This window comes from Dama dama, chromosome 4, assembly GCF_033118175.1.
Source record: "Dama dama isolate Ldn47 chromosome 4, ASM3311817v1, whole genome shotgun sequence".
Lineage (NCBI taxonomy): Eukaryota > Metazoa > Chordata > Mammalia > Artiodactyla > Cervidae > Dama > Dama dama.
The window spans coordinates 49,633,732-49,654,267 of NC_083684.1; the positions used below are offsets into that span (position 1 = coordinate 49,633,732).

Here is a 20,536-nt window from a genome sequence, read left to right on the forward strand (position 1 = left end):
AGAGGTTTTGATTCCTCCTCTCTGTCATGTTGGAGAAGCCATCACCAGTTCCCTTGTGGCACTTCTGTTGTGGGCAGATAATCCCTCAGACTTCAGACCACTCACTCCGACTAGAGCAGAAAACAGACTGCCCACATCAGGTACATCGGACTGCAGGTACATCACTTTGGATTTATTTAAATGGCCAGAGAGTACCCTCCTTTGATGAGAGGATGGGGTATAATTACTGCTTTAAACTGCTGATACAGCCATTTTCAGATATGAGTTAGGTGTCATGTTTCTTTTAGGTGGAGACAACTTGTGCTTCCATGCGTTCTTGAATCTAGTTATACATGTTTGTATCAGATCTTATCTAAATAGAGTACAGATTGCAGAGGCATCCCCATCATCCAGTAGAAATGTTTGCAACATAATTGTTAAGGAAGCAAGACGTGAGAAAACAAGTCCAGTGTGAGCCTACTTAAGTGCTGTGTAAAAGATCTAGGTCTGAAAATAGAAATACCAGCAAGGCCCTGAGGAGTAGGATTAGGTGTGCAGTTTTACGGGCAGGAGAGAAGCAAAGGAAGGTGGCCCTACCCACAGTGTGTTTCGAGGGAGAAGGAAGGTGAGCATGCTGCGCAGGATGTCTATTTAAGAGAGGCAGGCCAATGGTAGGGAAGGGATGTCAGCAGCCTACTATGCAAGCGTGTGACCCCGCCCCCCGACCATGGCTGGGTTCCCTGGCCCTTCCTTTACCTTGTGGTTCAGGACCACAGCCTGAGTACTTCTCACAGACCAAGCTTGGTGGGTGCTTGGCGAACCAATCAACTGATGAAAAAGACCAGAGAAGTCAAAAGCAATTTTCTCCTGTTTTCCATTGTCAACCAACAAAACAAGAAAACAGTATATTTGGCATCATAAGAATTGCAATTTGGGGCTTCAGTCATGGTCCAGTGGTTAAGAATCTGCCTTGCAATACAAGGGACACCTGTTTGATCCCTGGACCAGGAAGATCCCACACGCTTCAGAGCAAGGAATCCCATGTGCCACAACTACTGAGCCCATGTTCTGCAACTCCTGAAGTCCACACATCCTAGAGCGCATGCCCTCCCACAAGAGAATCCACTGCAACTTGAAGCCCATGCGCCACAACAAAGAGTAGCTCCTGCTCACCGCAACTAGAGAAAGCCCATGTGCAGCAATAAAGACCCAGTGCAGCCCCCAAAACTAAATAAATCAGTAAGTCTTAAAGAAGTTACAGTTCAGAAGACACAGATTTGAGTATAATGGCAAGAGAGTTCCAGGGAAGAGAAAGAATCAGGGGCTTACGAAGACAAATGCAACGAGGCTGTACTCTGACACAAGAAAAGGAAATAGTTGTCCTTTAGGGATGATGGTCATGAGTTGTTTTAGGGCAAGGGTCTGATAAATAGATAGGCTGTCATGAGTCATATTTGGGTAAGGGTAATAAGCGTTGAGTTTCTGGCAGATGTTCTGAGTGCCTTCATTAGGACAGTGAGTGGTCGGAAGGTCAGACTTTACTGCCATGCTGTGCTTGGTCACTCAGTGGTGTCCGATTCTCTGTGACCCCATGGACTGTAGCCCGCCAGGCTCCTCTGTCCATGGGGTTCTCCAGGCAAGAATACTGGAGTGGGTTGCCATTTGCTTCTCCAGGGGATCTTCCCAACCCAGGGATTGAACCCAAGTCTCCCGCATTGCAGGAGGACTCTTTATCGTCTGAGCCACCAGGGAAGCCCTTGGGGTCCAGAAGATACAGACACTACAGACAGATAAGGGCGTCTTATGGAAGCCTTGCATAAATTACACTTTATTAGTGGCCTTCCAGCTCCATTTTAGAGAGCTCTCTTAGCAATAATGACTCTTATTTGGATTTTCCTTTTACACCATCTTTTCCTTTTTTCTTCTAATAATTTTTTCCAATTTAAAAGTTCACATTTTTGAGGGGCATGAGCATCTGGGAAATACAGTAAAGTTTAGAGAAGAAATAAAAATTGTCCACAATTCCAGCATACATAAATACACAAAATACTAACCACGGTTATTTTCTTGCCATTTGAGAGAGCTTTTTAACAAAATTTAATCACATACATGGTTTTGTATCTTTTTCATTTAACATTATGTTGTGTTTACCCCATCAGTATTCTCCCAGGATATACTTTGTAATTGAAACTGAGTCTCCCCCCTTCTGAAATCCAAGTTCCCTTACTGAGTTTATGATAAATCTCTCTCTCCACAACTTTACTCCCTTTCTTACCTCCTCTGATCTCAGTCTGATGCTAACGGAACACTAATCAACCAGAGTCAGATGACTAAAACTGCTGTTGTTGATAACCTCATTAATATAGTAAACTTGCTATTATAGATGTCATTGTTAAGGTACAAACTCAGGTTGTTTCTCCAGAGGAAGGTGAGCTAACAGATCCCTGAGCCATGGACCATGTGGCCAGAGAATTGTAAACCAGAGACATATCCCAACTCCCCAAACTATTTAAAAATGTCACAAGATGATGATTAATCCCTCTTTGTTCTTCCCCTCAAAAAAATCCCCTAACTCAAAGACCAAGCTGAAGGGACCTGAGGCTTGCCTCCCACCTCCTTGCTTGACGCCCTGCAATAAGTCTACTTCGCTACAAATTCCCACTGTCAGAGTTTGGCTTTTTTTGCTTGGGGCACAAAAGGCCTTTACTCCATTACACATAATGCTGCAAAGTATTTTTCAAAAAAAGGAAAGTATGCATCCAGCTCTTTATGTTATACAGCAGCTTCCCACTATATCACACCTGGTGGTGTGCATATGTCCATACTACTTTCTCAATTCATCCCACCCTCCCCTTCACCTGCTGAGTCCACAAGTCCTTTCTGTACATCAGCCTCTCTATTCCAATTTAATTATTTTTTAACCAGTGATAACTGCCATTGGATAAATTCCTAGAATTGGAATGAATGAATCAAAAGCTATGCACAATTTTAGGGGTTTTGAAATCAAATTGCCACAAAAACTCTCTAGAAAGCTTTGCCTTAGTATACCTGCAGTGTGTGGAGTACCTAACAAAAGTGTTACACTGTTTTTGCCGTTCAATGGGTGAAAAGCATTTGAAAACTATTCTGCATGTTTCTTTGATGAAATTTCAACATTGATCATATTGCCCATTGTTTTCGTGAGTGCTCCGTCACATCCATTGCCTGTATTTTTTATTTGTGTGACATTCATTTTCTTGTTAATTTGTAAGAGCTCTTTACATAGAGGGACATCAGTTTTCTAACCTGTTAGAAGTTTGGGTTGGGAGTTCCAAATCCCAGGCCAAAGACTATTCTTAGGCTACTTAAGCCGAAGACCGGAACCGTGCGCGTCGCCGAGAAACACTACTACCTGAGGTGTGAAGTCCTTCGCTCACAGTCCAGCCCAGTCCGGAGCCGGCGGACTGGCCACACCCTCGGGCTCCGCCCACTCGGCGCCGATAGGCGGCCGAAGTGCGCAGGAACGGAAGCTGGGCCGCCCCTCCCCCACCTGCTTCCGGCCGCGGCTCACTTCTCCCGCCTCCGCCTCCGCCGCGGCTCGTGGTCGTCCCGCCATGGCACTGTCGCGGGGGCTGCCCCGGGAGCTGGCTGAGGCCGTGGCCGGGGGCCGGGTCCTAGTGGTGGGGGCGGGCGGCATCGGCTGCGAGCTCCTCAAAAACCTCGTGCTCACTGGCTTCTCCCACATCGACCTGGTGAGGGCGCGCGGGCTGAATGGCGGGCCGTGGAGCCGGGGCCGGGGGGCTTGGGGCCCGGAGGTTGGGACCGGAGCTGAGAGCACAGGGGCAGACTCAGAGGCGCCGGGGTCGTGGCTGTCCACGGTGAGGGAGCTCTTCCACAGCGACGGGGCGGGCCTTGCCGCACGCCGGGCCCGCTCCGCACGCTGAGGCTGAGGGCCCGGGTCTTCCGGGCGTCCTGCGGCGGGCCTCTCCCCACCCACACCACCCCCCCCCCCCCCCCCCCGCCAATTTGTGGCGGCTCTGGAGTGTGGAGGAGCCCTCGTGCTTTCGCTTCAGAGGAGTACCCCAGTTTGAACGGGAGGCAGGAGATGGTTGTTTCGAGTCCCTTGGGGATGTTGCGAGTGTTCAATTCAAAGTCCCTCTTAACTCAATATCCAGAGCAGAGTATGGCGCGGTAATAATCAGGACCTACAGAGCGCCTGTCCCGAGCCCGACTCTGTCCTGAGCTTTTTACTCGCCTTAATGTATTTAATCTTCACTACTATCATAGGCTTTGTAAACGCTGTTTTCATCCCATTTTATTTTTAACAAATAAGAGGAAAAGTGAGATGCAGTGACGTTTGGTAACTTACTTTGGGTCGCCAGGCAACTGGTAGGACTTCTTTGGGGCTTACTCTCCTCTCTTCTGGGTACAGACAATCTGCGTGACAATCATTTTTATCACCATAGATTATTTCGTTAAAGGTATTGGTTAGGATTTTAACTTTTGCATTGGTGTGCAGTGGTGGGAATCGACTGCAATTTTGAGTCAGGTTATTTCTGTTATGTAAACTTAAGAGGTTTGGAGTTGTAATCTACAATTTGGTTGTGAGTTTATAGCGTTTTAAGGTGTAGTGAAAACATGGAATTGGAGATGACCGACTGAACTAATAAATGAGTGACTGGAGGGAAAAGCATTTATGCATTTTCCTTTGGTTTTTATAGGGTTTGTCTTTCCATTCAGTTCTGTATCACAAATCCCAAATATGAATGTGGCATAGCTGATAATTACTGATACTCCTTTAAAAGGTTCATTTTGTAATAGACAATGAGTTGGGGCACCTGAGAAATAAATGTTGATCTTTTTTATTTGGTTTAATTTTCGTAGTAATTTAGAAAGCACGAATAAAAAATGTCATGTGATTATATATACTGGTAATTTCCACAAATTATAGCCAAAATCATGGATGTTATACAGAACATTTGATTACCCTTCATATAAATTTATTGAAATGGAATGAAAGTGGTTTTAGTTATAATTATTTCTTCTTCCCTTGTATTTAACGTTTAAACAGCAATTAGGTAAGACTTAAAACGTGAGACACTTAACCTTGTATAGAAGGTTCCCTCCACAAGCCTCAGGTAATAATTATAAATAAAATTGTGGATGGGTAAGGACTTTTGAATTAAAGAACGTGGTAAAAATTCAATAAATCTGTTAAGTATCATTTAAGAAAAAGAACAAGGAACAGCTAATTATATTGGATTTGAAAGAGTAGTTGATGAGATTAATAGAGAAGTGATGGAAATTGAAAAGAAAAAAAGAAAAATTTTTTAAATGCATTTTCAACGTAATTCTGTGCCATCTAAGGAATTTCCATATTTGCCAGGATGATTAATCAAGTAAACGAAGAAAAGGATCAGTTTTTTTGCGGGAGGGAGGACGTTATCTCTGAAATTAAACCTTGTTTTTTTTTTAATATGTATTAAATTATTTTATCAATTTAACACTTTGGTATTAAGAGCCTTTTCTCCACTAATGTAGCAAATACCAAAAGTTTTGGGTTATGGATGCAGAGAATAGTGATATTTATTGCTCAAACATACCAGGAAATTGGTGATTTATCTGGTTTATGTATTTGTAGATTGATCTGGATACTATTGATGTCAGCAACCTCAACAGGCAGTTTTTGTTTCAAAAGAAACATGTTGGAAGATCAAAGGCCCAGGTAATTGTAGTTCTCATATCCTTTCTATTTATCTGTTCATTATTATTTCTGCCCTTGGGGGATCTTCTATTTATAGCATTAGATTAATTTGGGGTTTCTAGTAGGAGGGAGAATATGGGGGAAGCCATCTCTTTCAGCTGAGGGATTAGGAAGAATAGAAAGATCTGTCTAGTAAAGGACTGAAGGCTGTGCTCTCCTTTTTTTGTATGCAGAGAAGATAGGTGCTTTTCCTGACCGTGTAAACGGTATCCCCTTCTTGCTTAAATATCGGAATGTTTTCTTAGAGTGAGCCTTGTGTTCTACATTCCCCAGAGGTTGGCTTCTCCTGTAATTTGGGCAGGTGAAGCTACAACTTAGGCCATTGTTCACTTTAGAAGAAGACAGCGTGCCCTGCGGTTCTTGCCATCCTGACCTTTCTTTAGATCCTTGAATGTTCCATCTTTATTCAAGGTTTTGAAATACTTTTTGCTTTTGCTTTTTCTCTCAGCCTTTTGGGTGAACTTTCACTCTTTTCCCCTTTTCATTTTTCACATTTTCTCTGGGAGTTCTTTCCTAAATCTCTAAATCAGATCTTCCTTTCATTACAACCTCTGCTTTTTCTGTGTATCATTTATAATACTTTGTAGTTTCATTTATCTAGATGATTATTTGATATATGTCAGTTTTATTCACCAAGTGCCTTATACAAATTCTGATATATGGAAGATACTTAGTAAATAATCGTTGAATGGATGAATGATACTTGGTTAAAGCGTTTGATACTTTTGCTGAAGCTGGCCATTCATGTACAAGTGTGTATGAGAGAAGGCAGCTGTCCTGTTGTTTATAAATAGGTGTATATAGCTTAATCTTGTAGAAATTTTCCTGTTATATTTTTGTATTTTATTTTTAATATAAATATTATGTAAGGTGAAGTAGCAGTTGTCTTCCATAAATAGATTTTGTATATAATTAGAATTGTTATAGTAATTTAGTACATTAGTAATTTAGTGTTGTTTGTTTTTCCAGGTTGCCAAAGAGAGTGTACTGCAGTTTTACCCGAAAGCTAATATCATAGCCTACCATGACAGCATCATGAAGTATGCTCTGATTATTATGCTGCAAAATTGCATTTGCTCTGAATTTTTAATTAAACCTTCAAAAGTATATTTTTACTAGCTAAATATATGAACTCAAAGTCATTCTGCTTTCTAAAAAAATGTTTTTCTAGAATAATGAAAATGCAGTAGGTTATACCCACATAAGTTAAGTGTCATTCTTTTAGCAGTATATTTGTATATACATACATATATATATTCATACACACACACACAATGGTTTGAATGATTTAGATAAGAGGTGAGATACTTTAATACTTTCTATAAATCATAAGGTATGAAAACTTAAAAGGAACTTATACTCCTGTTTTAAATAGATAATTCTTTGAAAAATCATTACATGTGATGATTCAGACTTTTCTAAATATATTACTCATTCTGGTCGACTTCAGCTACAGCTTTTCTCAGTTTAAAAGTTTCCTTCCCCAAATAATTTGTTTATTAGGGCTGTGAGTTCTATAATATAACATTGGGGATTGTGATGGGGCTGTAATTCTGATGGTACATAAGTATTCTCTGATCTCAGTAGAGATAGAGTAAATATATAATTTTGGAGGTGTTGGGGCAAAGGAACCCTGTGTCTAAAATATCCTTTATCTGTAGTTGTCCAGCTAACAAGTATAAATGGCATTAAAAACAATGAGTTCTTGTTTGAAGCCTGGAATTAAAGCAAGTCTTATGCTTTCTCAGGGAATTTTTGTCTCCAGGTTCTTTTTAATTCTCTGGATGTTTGCTCTACAAGCTTGCTGATAGCCCTACAACCTTTTTACCCTGTGTTGCTTTCCCAGTGCTGCTAAAAGCAGGGACCCTAGGGGCCTGAACCCTGCTGATCCTGACCATGTGAGGTGAAGCCACAGGCCAGGCAGATCCTGGGAATGTATTCTTTGTATGTTCCCAGGCACTTGCTGCCCCAAGAAGGCCTGGTGGGACTCGTAAGTCATGCCAGTTTGAGTTTTCTGCTCAGTGCCCAAGGTAACTGGCCAAAAAGGGTGTGTAGTTATTCACAGGGATTAAGGGGAAATAATTTCTTTTAAATCTGTTGATGGTATTTGGGAATAGTCAGACCTGTATATATGGTAGAGACCCGTAATACCAGTTATTTTTGCACTGTTACTAGTTTAATATGCTTTTTTAGTACCCTGTTTTATTCTGTAAAGCTCATGTATAAGGCCAGTTGTTTTGGTGACTTTTTTTTGTTATTGTTTTACTTTGTAGCCCTGACTATAATGTGGAATTTTTTCGACAATTTATATTGGTTATGAATGCTTTAGATAACAGAGGTGAGATTATTTTAATAATTTTAAGTACTTCCTTTCTTCCATAACAAGGTTGTTTATTCAATTAGTGTTAATTAAAATATTTCCTTACAAGTTAGATCTTAAAAGAGCTAAAGGGAAATAAGATCAGGTTTAAAGATTGCCATTTGATTGTAATTTTAACTGGAACTACTGTGAAATAGGGGAAGCTAAAATCATTAGGATGACTGCATATGTTGTGTGCATGTTTATTTGTTTCATATTATCCCAGCACTTAAACACAGTGACTTCCTTTGTTTATGTGGAGATCTAAGAAATATCAGGGCCCAGATTTCACCTAAGGCCAATTAAATTAGACTCTGTAAGTGGAACCTAATGATCATATTTTTTTCATAGTTCCCCAGATAATCTAAAGGACATTTAGGGCTAAAAACCACTGTTTTGAGAGTAAGGCAACAGGATGCCAAAGTTAGCATAAAAGTCATGGCTCTTGAATTAGTTTTGGTATACCTGGTGCTGTGAGATACCAGACTGGATCCTGTTGCATGTACACAGTTTAGACCATTCAAACTTGTAAAAGTTGGTGATATTTCATATATCAAATACTGTATAGCCAGTTATTGTTAACAGATCTGTGTGTCTGAAATGTGGCATGAAAATACTTAGTCCTTTTCTGTAATTCCTTCCACATGTAATAGTACATCCATCAAGTGAGTTTGTAACAATTTCAGGTCAGAAATATCAAAAGAAAAGACATACAAAGTAGCATAAAAAAGAGGCAGGATAACTCTTAACCAGACTCATCTTTTTTCTCCAATCTTGTTTTCTTTTTTTTCACCCCCAATCTTAAACTGCCTTAATAGTTCCAAGTTGATATTCCATATTCTCCATTCACTTCCGTGTATTGTCTGATAATTTTAGTAGAATAGGAGCAAGTAAAGGGCTTGGAAAACATTGAAACAATGTTTTAGCCAAGTTGGTTTTTTTTTTTCCCCCCACTTATTTTTATTAGTTGGAGGCTAATTACTTTACAATATTGTAGTGGTTTTTGCCATACATTGACATGAATCAGCCATGGATTTACATGTGTTCCCCATCCCGATCCCCCCTCCCTAGCCAAGTTTAATAGAAGGTAGCCAGAGCAGTAGAAGAGGAAGTTGGCACTTTGGAATTAAAGAGTAGTATATAGGGGTGCTTCTCATATAGTAGATTTGTAATACGAATTTCTTATGTTAGAAATTTTACTGTTGCATGTCTCTTAAATGTCTATAATAGTTGTATTATGCTGGTCATAGCTGTAAGAGAATTGTACATGAAATAAAAATAGGAAATGGTTTGGGTCAATTTCATTCTGATTACAGGTAACTACATAATTTTTTTTTTTTCCCTATGAACTCCTGTTAACTAGTATTTTTCTTCCAGCTGCCCGCAACCATGTTAATAGAATGTGTCTAGCAGCGGATGTCCCTCTTATTGAGAGTGGAACTGCTGGTTATCTTGGGCAAGTAACCACTATCAAAAAGGTAAAGAACATCTTTTTGTTTGTTTTTGCTTCCCACATATTTATTTGGGACCTTAAGGAGGGAAGAAGTAAACATTGGCTATGTATTACATAGGTTTGTCAGCCTCCAGAATGTAAGGATTTTCTTTGTGCTCCTCTAAAACTTAGGATGCTATGAAGGTATGAAAGAGAGTACAGGCAAAGATCTCATGTGTTAAAATCCTTGCATGTATTAAAATGTAGCTTATGTATTAAAATCCTTAGGTTGGCAAGCATAATAAGAGATTACATGACATGTATGCTAAATCAGCTTCTACAAAGTTAGTTTTGGCTAGAGTCCAGATTTATAGTCTGGAGTACTTTGAAAAAAATTTTTGGTCTCTTTGTAAAGTATTTCAAGTATTTAGATAAAACTAAAGAGTAAGAACAAGTACCTGTATGTTCATAACTTAGTTTTCTATAATCTCAGTATTGTTATTCATTTTCTGCTCAAATCTTTTTTTCTCTTAATTCTTTTAAGAAATTAAATACATTGGAAGAATCATTTGCAGGTTTTGAAACTAAAAGGAATTATATACTCTACTTGAAATTTGATATTTTTGTCTGATCCTTGGCAGTTTATCCATACCAAAAATTGTGGCTCTGCTTTAGTTGTTTTCAGTGTTTAGTATTACTCTTTGGGAGCTTAATTCATATCATTCTACAAAGACTTGTAAATATTAATTTATGAGGGATGACTGCTTGCTGTATGGCTGGCCCCAAGAAAGCATGCTGGAAGGACACCAGAAACGGCATTATGGAGAAAACCCTGGATCCGCTGCAATTTTTATTAAAACAGTATTTGCAGGTTTGGGGTCTTTAACCATTATTAGAGAGACATTGCTCATTACCATGATCCACTGCTGAGACACTAGTGTGTGTTAAGACTGAGATAGAGAATTGCTAGAATGAAGAACATTCATTTGAAGTTTTGAAAAATTATCACAGGTGTTGTAGACTTCAGAGATTCCTTCCAGTGTACATTTAAACATAACCCTTTAGCAATGAAGTGGAGAGTATTTGGTTTAGCAATACCTAAGGTTTTTTCCATGTGTATTTAGTTAGCTCTAGAAATTAAATGCTTTAAATTCACTTAATCTTTAGGAGCTTATAAGGTAAAGCTATAAATAATATTTAAGTAATAGAGTTTCACAACTTTGGAAGATCATTGGTTGGAAAGCTGTTATTTGTCTTTCCAGTAGTTTCTCTATTCACTATGATCAAGGTAAGCTTGTGTGTTCTCCTCACTGGGCCAGGAATCAAGAGTCCTGGCTTAGCCTTTGCTGTGACTGGTAGATTCAATTAGGTTTTATGTTAGAGTTTCTTATCTGTAAAGTAAGGATTTTGGGAGTCACTAATATTTTAAAATTTTCTTGATAGTTGGAATGTAAATGAAAGAATGAATTACAATATTGAGAAACCATCGTCATGTGTTAAATGTTTTTCTCACATCTTTACTTTGCAGGGTGTGACCGAGTGTTACGAATGTCATCCCAAACCAACCCAGAGAACTTTTCCTGGCTGTACAATTCGTAACACACCTTCAGAACCTATTCATTGCATTGTCTGGGCGAAGTATTTGTTCAAGTAAGAGTATATATATATTTCTGGGCATATTTTTAGTACTGGTGATGGGCAGAGGGATTATTTTTATTTATTTAAATACTGTGGAGAAATTGTTCTTAACGATGATGGAGCTTATTCTGACTGGAAATAGGCATGTAACTAAATGAGTAGAAATCTTTGTATTTGGAAACACTAAAACACACTTAGAAGTAACTCATTGGTTAAATAAAAAATAATGGAAGTTGAAAATAGTTTGTAATAATACTGACAATACTACACGTGGAACTTGTAGGACACATTGAATGTGGTAGTTGAAAGAAGTTACAGGCTTACACACGTGAAGAGTGGTGAACATTAATCAGCAAAGGATCCAACTTACGTTGGAAAAAGAACAACATAAAGTCAGAAAAATTAGAAGGATGTAATTGAGATAAAAGTGAAAAATGCAAGTTTGCTCAGGAAAAGGAAAGAGGGGGACTTTTCTGGTGGTCCAGTGATTGAGAGTCCACCTGCCAATGCAGGGGATACACGTTGGATCCCTGGTCCAGAAATACTCCACATGCCACGGAGCAGCTAAGCCTGTGCGCCACAGCTATTGAAGCCTGAGCAGCCTAGTGCCTGTGCTCTGCAACAAGAGAAGCCACCACATCACAACCGGAGGGAGTGCTAGCACAGCAACGAAGACCCAGCGCAGCCAAAAATAAGTTTTAAAAAATCTAAATGGTATAAAACAAAAAGTATGCCAAGTTGTATTTATTCCAGGAATGCAAACATGGTTTAACACTGGAAAGATCTATAAATGCCATTTACTTCATTAAGAAAGAGAAACTATAATCTTCATAGATATGGGAAGAATGGTAAAATTTAGCAAACACCTTTTCATCTTAGTAACTAAGAGAACTTTATCAAGTTGATATCTTCTAGAAATCTGCAGCAAACAGCTTTATGTTTTGATTAAGGTGTAATATATTCACTCAGATATTCACTCATATAGGAGAAAATCTTTGTAATATATTCACACATACAATGCTATAATGACAGAATTTCAGGAGAAATACACTTGCAGCTTTTATTTATTTAGAAAACTTTTTTTTCTTTTTAATAGACTTTACTTTTTAGAACAGTTTCAAATTTAGAAAACAATTGAGAAGGTAGCAAGTTCCCACACTCAGTTTCCTCTGTTGTCAACATCTTTTCATACTAGTGTATGATATATACATAACAGTGGATCAATATTGATACATTGTTTATTAACTTGAAGTCCAAAGATTATTTAAATCTCCTTAGTTTTTTACCCAGTGTTTCTTTTCTGTTCCAGGATACCACATAATTACTTACCATGTCTTTAGGTCCCCCTTAAGGGGGCTGTGACAGTTTTTCAGACTTTCCTTGCTTTTGAGGACCTTGTTAGTTTTGAAGAGTACTAGTCAAGTATTTTGTAGGATGCCCCACTATTGGAATTTGTGTGATGTTTTTCTTATATTAGTGTGGTTATAGGTTATTGGGAGGAAGACCTCAGAGGTAAAGTGTTGTTTTCCTCATATCATATGAGGGGTACATGTTATCAGCATAATTTATGACTATTAATGTAGGCCTTGATCACTTAAGGTAGTATTTATTATCCATGTAGATTCATTGATATTCAATGTATTTTTTAGTTTGGGTTATAATCTAATGGATTTTTCCTCCCTGATAGCTCAGTTGGTAAAGAATCCACCTGCAATGTAGGAGACCCTGGGTCGATTTCCTGGGTTGGGAAGATCTGCTGGAGAAGGGAAACACTACCCTCTTCAGTATTCTGGACTGGAGAATTCCATGGACTTTATAGTCCATGGGGTGGCAAAGAGTCAGATGTGACTAAGCGACTTTCACTCTAATCCAATGTACTGTTGAATTTTGTTGCTCAGATTGTTCCATCTTTGGCCATTGGAAGCTCTTCAGTTGGCCTTGTACTCTTTGATATGTAGCCATCAAAGTGTGATGGGGTTTTTTTTTTTTTTTTTTTTTTGAGTAATTCCTTACTTTCTGGTACTGTAAGATGCTCTGGGTTCATCTTGTGTATTTCCTGCTTCAGCCCTAGAATTAGACATTTTTTCACGGAACCCTGGTTCCTTTTATTGAAGAATGATGTTAGAAGTCAGGATACAACTGCTTAGGCATAGATGTGGGGTACCATTTGTTTTAGGCCTTCTTAGCTGACAGAGCAAAATACACATTTATTCTAGTTTGTGTATATAAAATATTAATGATTCAGTACAATTTTGATTAAAATTTTATCAGGGATTTTATTGGAACTTGTTCATCTGATTATAAAATTTACATGGAAGACTAAGGCCTAAGTGGAACCAATGTGGAAAATGTTCTATTCTCTACTTAAAACAATATGTGTAATTTAATAGTGTATAGAAATTAAGTCATGGAAAAAAAAATAATAATAAAAATTAAAAAAAAAAAAAGAAATTAAGTCAAAGTGGATTAATTATTCAGATGTGAAAGGAAAAATTTTAAATTGTTCTAATATAGGAGAAAATCTTCATCTTTTGGGTTAAAGAACAATTTCTCAAGATATAAAAGTGGCAATTATAAAAAAGGATTGATACATTCAAATTGATTTAGTATTTCATCATCAAGAGAGGTTCAATGATGTATACACAATTAAGCTATTACATGGGATGAACTAACTGCAACATAAGGAACTAAAATTGTGGTCTGGAATATATTCCTGTAATAAGGGAAGGACAACCTGACAAATACTACTAATAGACACTTTTTTTACTTAAAGGGAAATTTAGGCAATAAGCAAATAAAGATAATGTTCAACTGTATGATTAACTTGCAAAATCAAGAATAAAGCCACAGTAACATACTATTGATATTTTATACTTGCTAGTTTGGCAAAATGTTGTTTGGAGAGGAAATTAATTGGTAGGAACTCAGGCATGCTATTTTGGGAGTGTATTTTGGGGTACAACCAGTGTTGGAAACAGATGGCCATTTTCTTGTAAAATGTATCAGGATCTTTGGGATTTTAATGTAAGTCCTGTGCTTAATGACAGGTTGAAAAGTTATTAAACAGTTTGTTAGGATAGCTTGATTAATAAGAGGGAGTTTCAGCTTAATACTTTGCCATTATTTCATATGACTCTGAAGTGGTAAAGATAGGTAAAGATACATGCTACTATGGTAAAATGTCTTACTGCTGAGTTCCCTGCACCTTCAGCAGTGCCTCACACATAATGGGTGTGTCAGTGTTTAGTAGCTAGTTGCAGGTATACCTCACAGCTATTATTCTGAAAGTGAAATATTGTCTGTGTTGGAATGTAAAGCCACTCACCTGTCTCTTGATCAACAATTTTAACAGGAATTTGCAGAAGCTAGCTGACAGAAATGAATCTGGGTCTACTAATATTTTGCCTTCTCTGTGTTGTGGTTCAAATGAGAATGCAAGCTGTTTTAAACAGATTGCTTAAATACTTTGAGGTTTCTGGAGTATAATTTATCAATTACTTAATTTTCATCCCTCCTGAAGATTTGAGGAAGCTTGGAAAAGGTAACATTTGTTCAGTATTTTGGTGTACATAAATATTTACTATTCTTAAATTATAGCCAGTTGTTTGGAGAAGAAGATGCTGATCAAGAAGTATCTCCTGACAGAGCTGACCCTGAAGCTTCCTGTGAGTAAACTAGTTAGGATATATTTTTTTATTGACGACCACTATCTTTATTTTGCTAATTTAATATTGGTAGCTCAAGGCAGGGGGAGGGGAAGATAATTGCTGTTACATGCTAGATAATGTATTATGTTCTTGTTTCATCTTTAAATGATGTTTTAAAAAATGAGTCGTACCATTCTACTTGTGAAGAAACACGCTGCCGAGAAATCTTACAAATCTAGTAAATAGAACTGGGCAGGAGTTGTTTCCAGGTCTATACTTGGACTACTCTGCATGTGGCCTTCAGAAACTGAAGTAGAAAAAAATGGTGATGAGCATTCTTTCTGCTTGAATTCAGAATGTGTCACTTGCTGGTGGCTTCCATGAATGACCCCACCCCTCAAAGGTGGATGAGAGACTCATTCTACACGAACTACAGTTGAAAATAAACCAGCGTTTGTTTTGTAGGGGAACCAATGGAAGCTGAAGCCAGAGCCAGAGCATCTAGTGAAGATGGTGACATTAAACGTATTTCCACCAAGGAATGGGCTAAATCAACTGGATATGATCCAGTTAAACTTTTTACCAAGGTTAGGATTACCTTTTTTATAACTGTGGATTGATTTTTATTACTTTTGTTTCAAGCTAGTGTGTGATTTAATTGGGCTTACCAGGTGGCACAGTGGTAAAGAATCCAACTGCCAATGCAGTAGACATGGGTTTGATCCCTGAACTGGGAAGATCCCCTGGAGAAGGAAATGGTAACCCACTGCTGTATTATTGACTGAGAAATCCCATGGACAGAGGAGCCTGGTGGGCTGTAGTCCATGGGGTTGCAAAGAGTTGAACACCACTGAGCACACACACACACACAGAACACAGCATTGTCTTAGTGAATTCATTGTGATTGTCTTTCCTTCCCTCACTTTCACTGATTTTCTTTATATTACTTACCTTTGGTTTCTGCTGTTTCTCTTCTTATATTCCTTTGCTGGTTTTGATTATGCTTAAAATCAAATGTGCTTAACTCTGATATGGATAGTGACAGTATTTTCTAAACTGGTGTCCATATACCTAGTTCCATTCCAATTTGAGCAGTTGAATGCCAGGACAATCTGAAGTATGTCTCCAATCTGTTGTTCAATAGGTAACTTTAAGCATCTGCTGTGTGCCACATACTTTGAAGTACAGAAGCTTTAACAGTGACAGACAGAAAATAGGGTCCTAGCTCTCTGTAGGGGAGAGAACTCAGTCTAGAAGGGAAGTCAAATATTGAACAAGCAGTTTTGAGTTCAGGGTGTTATGAGATTAAGTTCAAATGTATTAGAACCCTGTAATAATAAGTAGACTTAACCCTCCTTGTTATTAAACATTATTATTAGACTGGAATGAGGGTTCAGAAGAGGCTGTCCAGAGGCAATGACATTTCAACTCAAGACTTCAAAGAATAAGGGTGGGGATGAGAATGCAGCATGTAGAAAGTCCTTCTCAGGTTGAAGAACTGAAATAATTCCCATTAAAAGGGAGAGTGGAAGGAGGACTGTAAAGGTAAGCTGAGACTCGATCTGGCAGGATTTTCTGGGTCATGATAAGGATATTTCACCAAGACAGCAGGAATCCATTGAAGGGTAGTCCGTAGGGTCAGTATAAGGTATAGGAAATATGCAGTGCACTCTTGTAGGATCTGGTGTTCCCCTTGTAACCAGTATGGGACAGTGCCTTCTGGAGTAATCGGAAGTACAACCCATCGCATTCCTTTGGGGGTGTGGGTTGTCCACTTTTTACAAACTCAACTTTGTATAACATGAGGAACCAAGAATACTACCTGGTTTCCTGCTGGGCAGCAGGTGACTAGTGGTGCCAATCTCTGAGGTAGGTAGGGTGGGAAACACATATGTGCATAGGGATTGGGGGAGTGTGGAAGGTGACAGACTTTGAGATTCCTCTATGGAACATGAGAGAGATGACACATGGTTCTGTGGGTAAGTAACCAATTTAGAGATTTGGTTGAGTTAGGTTTATAGAAAGAGAGTGTGAAAATAGTTCATTACACAACTCTGAGGGGCTCCTAGTATTTAATAATTGAACGGAGAAAGCTGTGGAGCGGGTGTTTGGAGATCCGTGCTAATTCCCCATTGCCTGGCAGGCTTTACAGCCAAGCGCTAAGGGTCCTCTATAAAATGTCTCTAGCCAAATTTGTTACCCAAATCATACAGGACCCCTCATTTCCTTCCCTTTGTGTCCATTTCACATGTTACCAACGGTCCCTGTTCCACAAGTAGAACAGAATAACTTAACAGAGCTGTGTGATTTTCACACTAAATTGTACTCTGATTATTTGTATATTTAGCTGGTTTTCCAAAGATTAAGGATGTTTGATAGATCCTCAGTTGAGTATATTTTGATAGAAATAGTTCTAACTTTTAGCCATATCTAAATTCATATCCGGTATATAAAAAAATGTGTGGAGTAAATCTACAATAGGAAACACAGCTAAGGAAAATGTAAAACTATTAAAATCATCTGAAATTCTACCACATAGAAAGTGTGATTCGTGTGATAGTCTCAATCTATATGTGGTAATGTTTGGTTTTAGTTTTGAAATAGGAATTGTTTCTTGTGTTTGAAGTCTTTGCGGCGGGGTCGGGGGGCACATTTCAGAGGTGTTGCAGGTGGTTCTTCATTTCCGTTTGAGCACTTTTAAAATGTGTATACTTTATTGGTAAGTACCCACAAACTTGAAGATGTTGCTGACTGGTACCTCTAGGCTCACTTCTTGTGGAGTTAGTGTGTATTTACTTAGTCCCTTGGAGGGTATGATTGTGGTTCCAGCTGATCTGAGGAGCCAACATGGGGAAGTGGAAGTGGCTTGGGAGGAAGGGGTCAATCAGCACAGTTCAGAGCTCCCTTACTCTGTTTTTCTCAGCATCTCTGATGTTAACTGTTTCAAGTGCAAGTGTTGCGTGTAAAATTTCTTTTTACACAAAGATTTTAGGTGCGCACCTCCCCCCCTGCCCCCCCCCCCCGCCCTTGAGAATTGTTAATCTACTGGTATATAACATGTCCTCAGATCTTTACATCAGATTTTATAGTGTTAAGTAAGCAGGGTAATTTTGTTATATATTTTATCAGAATAAGGACAGTAGGGTTCATGGAATTTATCTTTCTTCCTTTCTGTCTTAGCTTTTTAAAGATGATATCAGGTATCTATTGACTATGGACAAACTATGGCGGAAAAGGAAACCTCCAGTTCCATTGGATTGGGCTGAAGTGCAAAGTCAAGGTGAAGGGTACATTTTTCTCTTTGAGATTCCTAAGTTGGAACTTCTCTCACCTGAAGTCTTTAAATTGCTTTGTTATTTGTTGGTATACAGTGGTGTACACTCATGGTAAGAAATTCAAACAGTTCAGAAATGTATGAATAAGGAAAATCATTGGAGATCTCATCACCTGAAGAAATAATTACTACTACGTTTTAAGAATGTCTTGGTGATAACTGCACATAGACACAGGCAGTTGTGTGGTCACTTTACGTAAATGGAATCATACTATTTATATACTCTGACTTGCTGTTTTCAGTCAGTATTTTTTAACCTAGTCCCTTATCAGTTAACATTTAATTGTTTCATATTCTCCCTGATGTAAAGTGTTCCTTAAACTTTGGGACATATTTGTAGCTTTAAGGAAGGAAAAACTAATGTAGTGGTGACTGCTTCCCTACCCCTCTCTCTTTCAACACATTGTGTCTCAACTTGTTTTACACAGCAATGTTTAGCATATTGAAATTTAAAAGGTCCCAGGAGATTTAGGGTGTCAGTTTGAAGCGGTTTCCTGTAGTTATCTATAGTAATAAATACTGCCTTTTACAGCTCAATTCAAGTATTGCTCTGATAGCTTCCACTTATTGATACTGTGTTCTGGGCATAATGCTTATTAGCTTGTTTACATTATATTGAATCTTCCAGTAATCTGTGAAATTCTGAGACACTCTCACACCTTTCCCACGTCGATATTGACCATTTTCTTGCTTAATTTTGCATAATATTGACCAATTTCTTGCATATGTATACATAATTGTATCAATGATAATTATTTTAATGGAATTTGTTTCATATTATATAACTTTTTTATTGTCAGGCATTGAATGTTAAACTGAGTAGAGGAAAGATGTTAGTAAATTTTCTAATACTTTTTTTCCAGGAGAAGAAACCAGTGCATCAGATCAACAAAATGAACCCCAGTTAGGTCTGAAAGACCAGCAGGTTCTAGATGTCAAGAGCTATGCGTGTCTTTTTTCAAAGAGCATTGAGACTTTGAGAGTTCATTTAGCAGAAAAGGGGGATGGAGCTGAGCTCATATGGGACAAGGTTTGTGTTGAAAATGTGTGGCAGTTACTTGTATATCAAATGTGTGTTTTAGTTCTTGAGCTATATCAGAATCTAGTAATGTTGGGATATTGTTTTTATTCTATCAGATTTTGAGGACATTGATTTTGTTTTGCCTTTTCACCTCTAATTACTACATTGAACTATGAATTTTCTATATGTGAATTTAATATCATAAAACCTCATTTTAGATTCTAATAATATGTTCATGGTTTGTAACTGTTGACTAGAGAAATAATGTGACTTTACTGGAGTAAAATATTTCTCTGACTTAAGAAAATAGCCTGAAGAGAGCTTCTTACGTAATAGAGATTTATTAATAGAAGTCATAATATCCTTTTGGCCACAATGGCTCGTGGGCCTTATTTGGCCTTGAAAGTAATAAAATTGCCTTTATATTGAAATAGTTAATAATGCTTTGAGTTCTGAGAGACTTATCAATACAATAAGGATATGTAATTATTCTTACAAGTTAAAACAATATTTAATAGCATCTTGCAGTTAAATGTTACATTTTGAGATTTAATGAGTTAATTTTACTTGTTTTTAATTATACTCAATACTTTCTATGACTATAATTGATTTATCTGCTAAAGTTTGCATGTTCAGATGTTGGTAATGATTTGCCATTAATTTCAAAGTAAGGAGAAAAGTTTGATCAGTTTTAGAGAACTAAGATAACTTTTAGAGAAGGAAATGACAACCATTCCAGTATTCTTGCCTGGAGAATCCCTTGGACAGAGGAGTCGGCAGGCTGTAGTCCATGGTGTTGCAAAGAGTTGGACACAGCTGAGCACAAGATAGCTTTATATGTGCAAATTTTGAAATGGGGGTTGAATCAGACATCTGAAATAAAGCTGGTAAATTTAGACTACAAACATTAGTCTTTAGGTTTTGTGTGCTGTAAGGGATCAGTATTAAAACTTTTTTTCATTGTTATTTTTGTAACTGGTTTAGGAGGTTTTCATCTGTATACAGGGACTCAGTAACCAAACTTGGGACTGCAAATTGTTACTCTGTGAGTAAAATCTGTAACTAATGGATGTCATAAGCCAGTTGCCTGGGGAAGTACCTGATGGACCCTGTTTTGGGTCCTCTTAAATAATCATACTTATCCTCACCACAGCCTTACAAGATATTTATATAATTTTCCTTGTTTAACACATTAAGGAATTTTGGGTCAGGGGGATTTATTTGTCTGTGGTTCCTCAGCCAGCCAGATAAGTATGTAAAGAACCCACATCCTATCAGTGCTTTTTCTTTCATACTTTGGTGTTTCTGCATTATGGGCTAGGACAATTTTTCTCAGTTCAAAGCATGAAACTTTGCTGAAATCTAATTAGAGTAGGATATATG

At 38.0% G+C, this 20,536-nt stretch overlaps 1 protein-coding gene across 2 annotated transcripts in view; it reads left to right on the forward strand.

Annotated features, from left to right (window-relative positions):
- Positions 1-3,500: 3,500 nt before the first annotated feature.
- The window catches only part of UBA2 (ubiquitin like modifier activating enzyme 2), a 30,988-nt gene continuing 13,952 nt past the window's right edge, over positions 3,501-20,536 (forward strand). The window contains exons 1-10 of one of the 2 annotated variants that reach the window (XM_061138980.1): positions 3,501-3,710; positions 5,600-5,683; positions 6,692-6,762; positions 7,996-8,060; positions 9,459-9,559; positions 11,042-11,163; positions 14,749-14,816; positions 15,264-15,385; positions 17,979-18,078; positions 18,996-19,162. In XM_061138980.1, coding sequence (XP_060994963.1) covers positions 3,573-3,710; positions 5,600-5,683; positions 6,692-6,762; positions 7,996-8,060; positions 9,459-9,559; positions 11,042-11,163; positions 14,749-14,816; positions 15,264-15,385; positions 17,979-18,078; positions 18,996-19,162 — 1,038 coding nt within the window. In that variant the 5' untranslated portion in view covers positions 3,501-3,572. The remainder of the gene's footprint in view (positions 3,711-5,599; positions 5,684-6,691; positions 6,763-7,995; positions 8,061-9,458; positions 9,560-11,041; positions 11,164-14,748; positions 14,817-15,263; positions 15,386-17,978; positions 18,079-18,995; positions 19,163-20,536) is intronic. The other variant, XM_061138979.1, reaches the window with a different exon arrangement.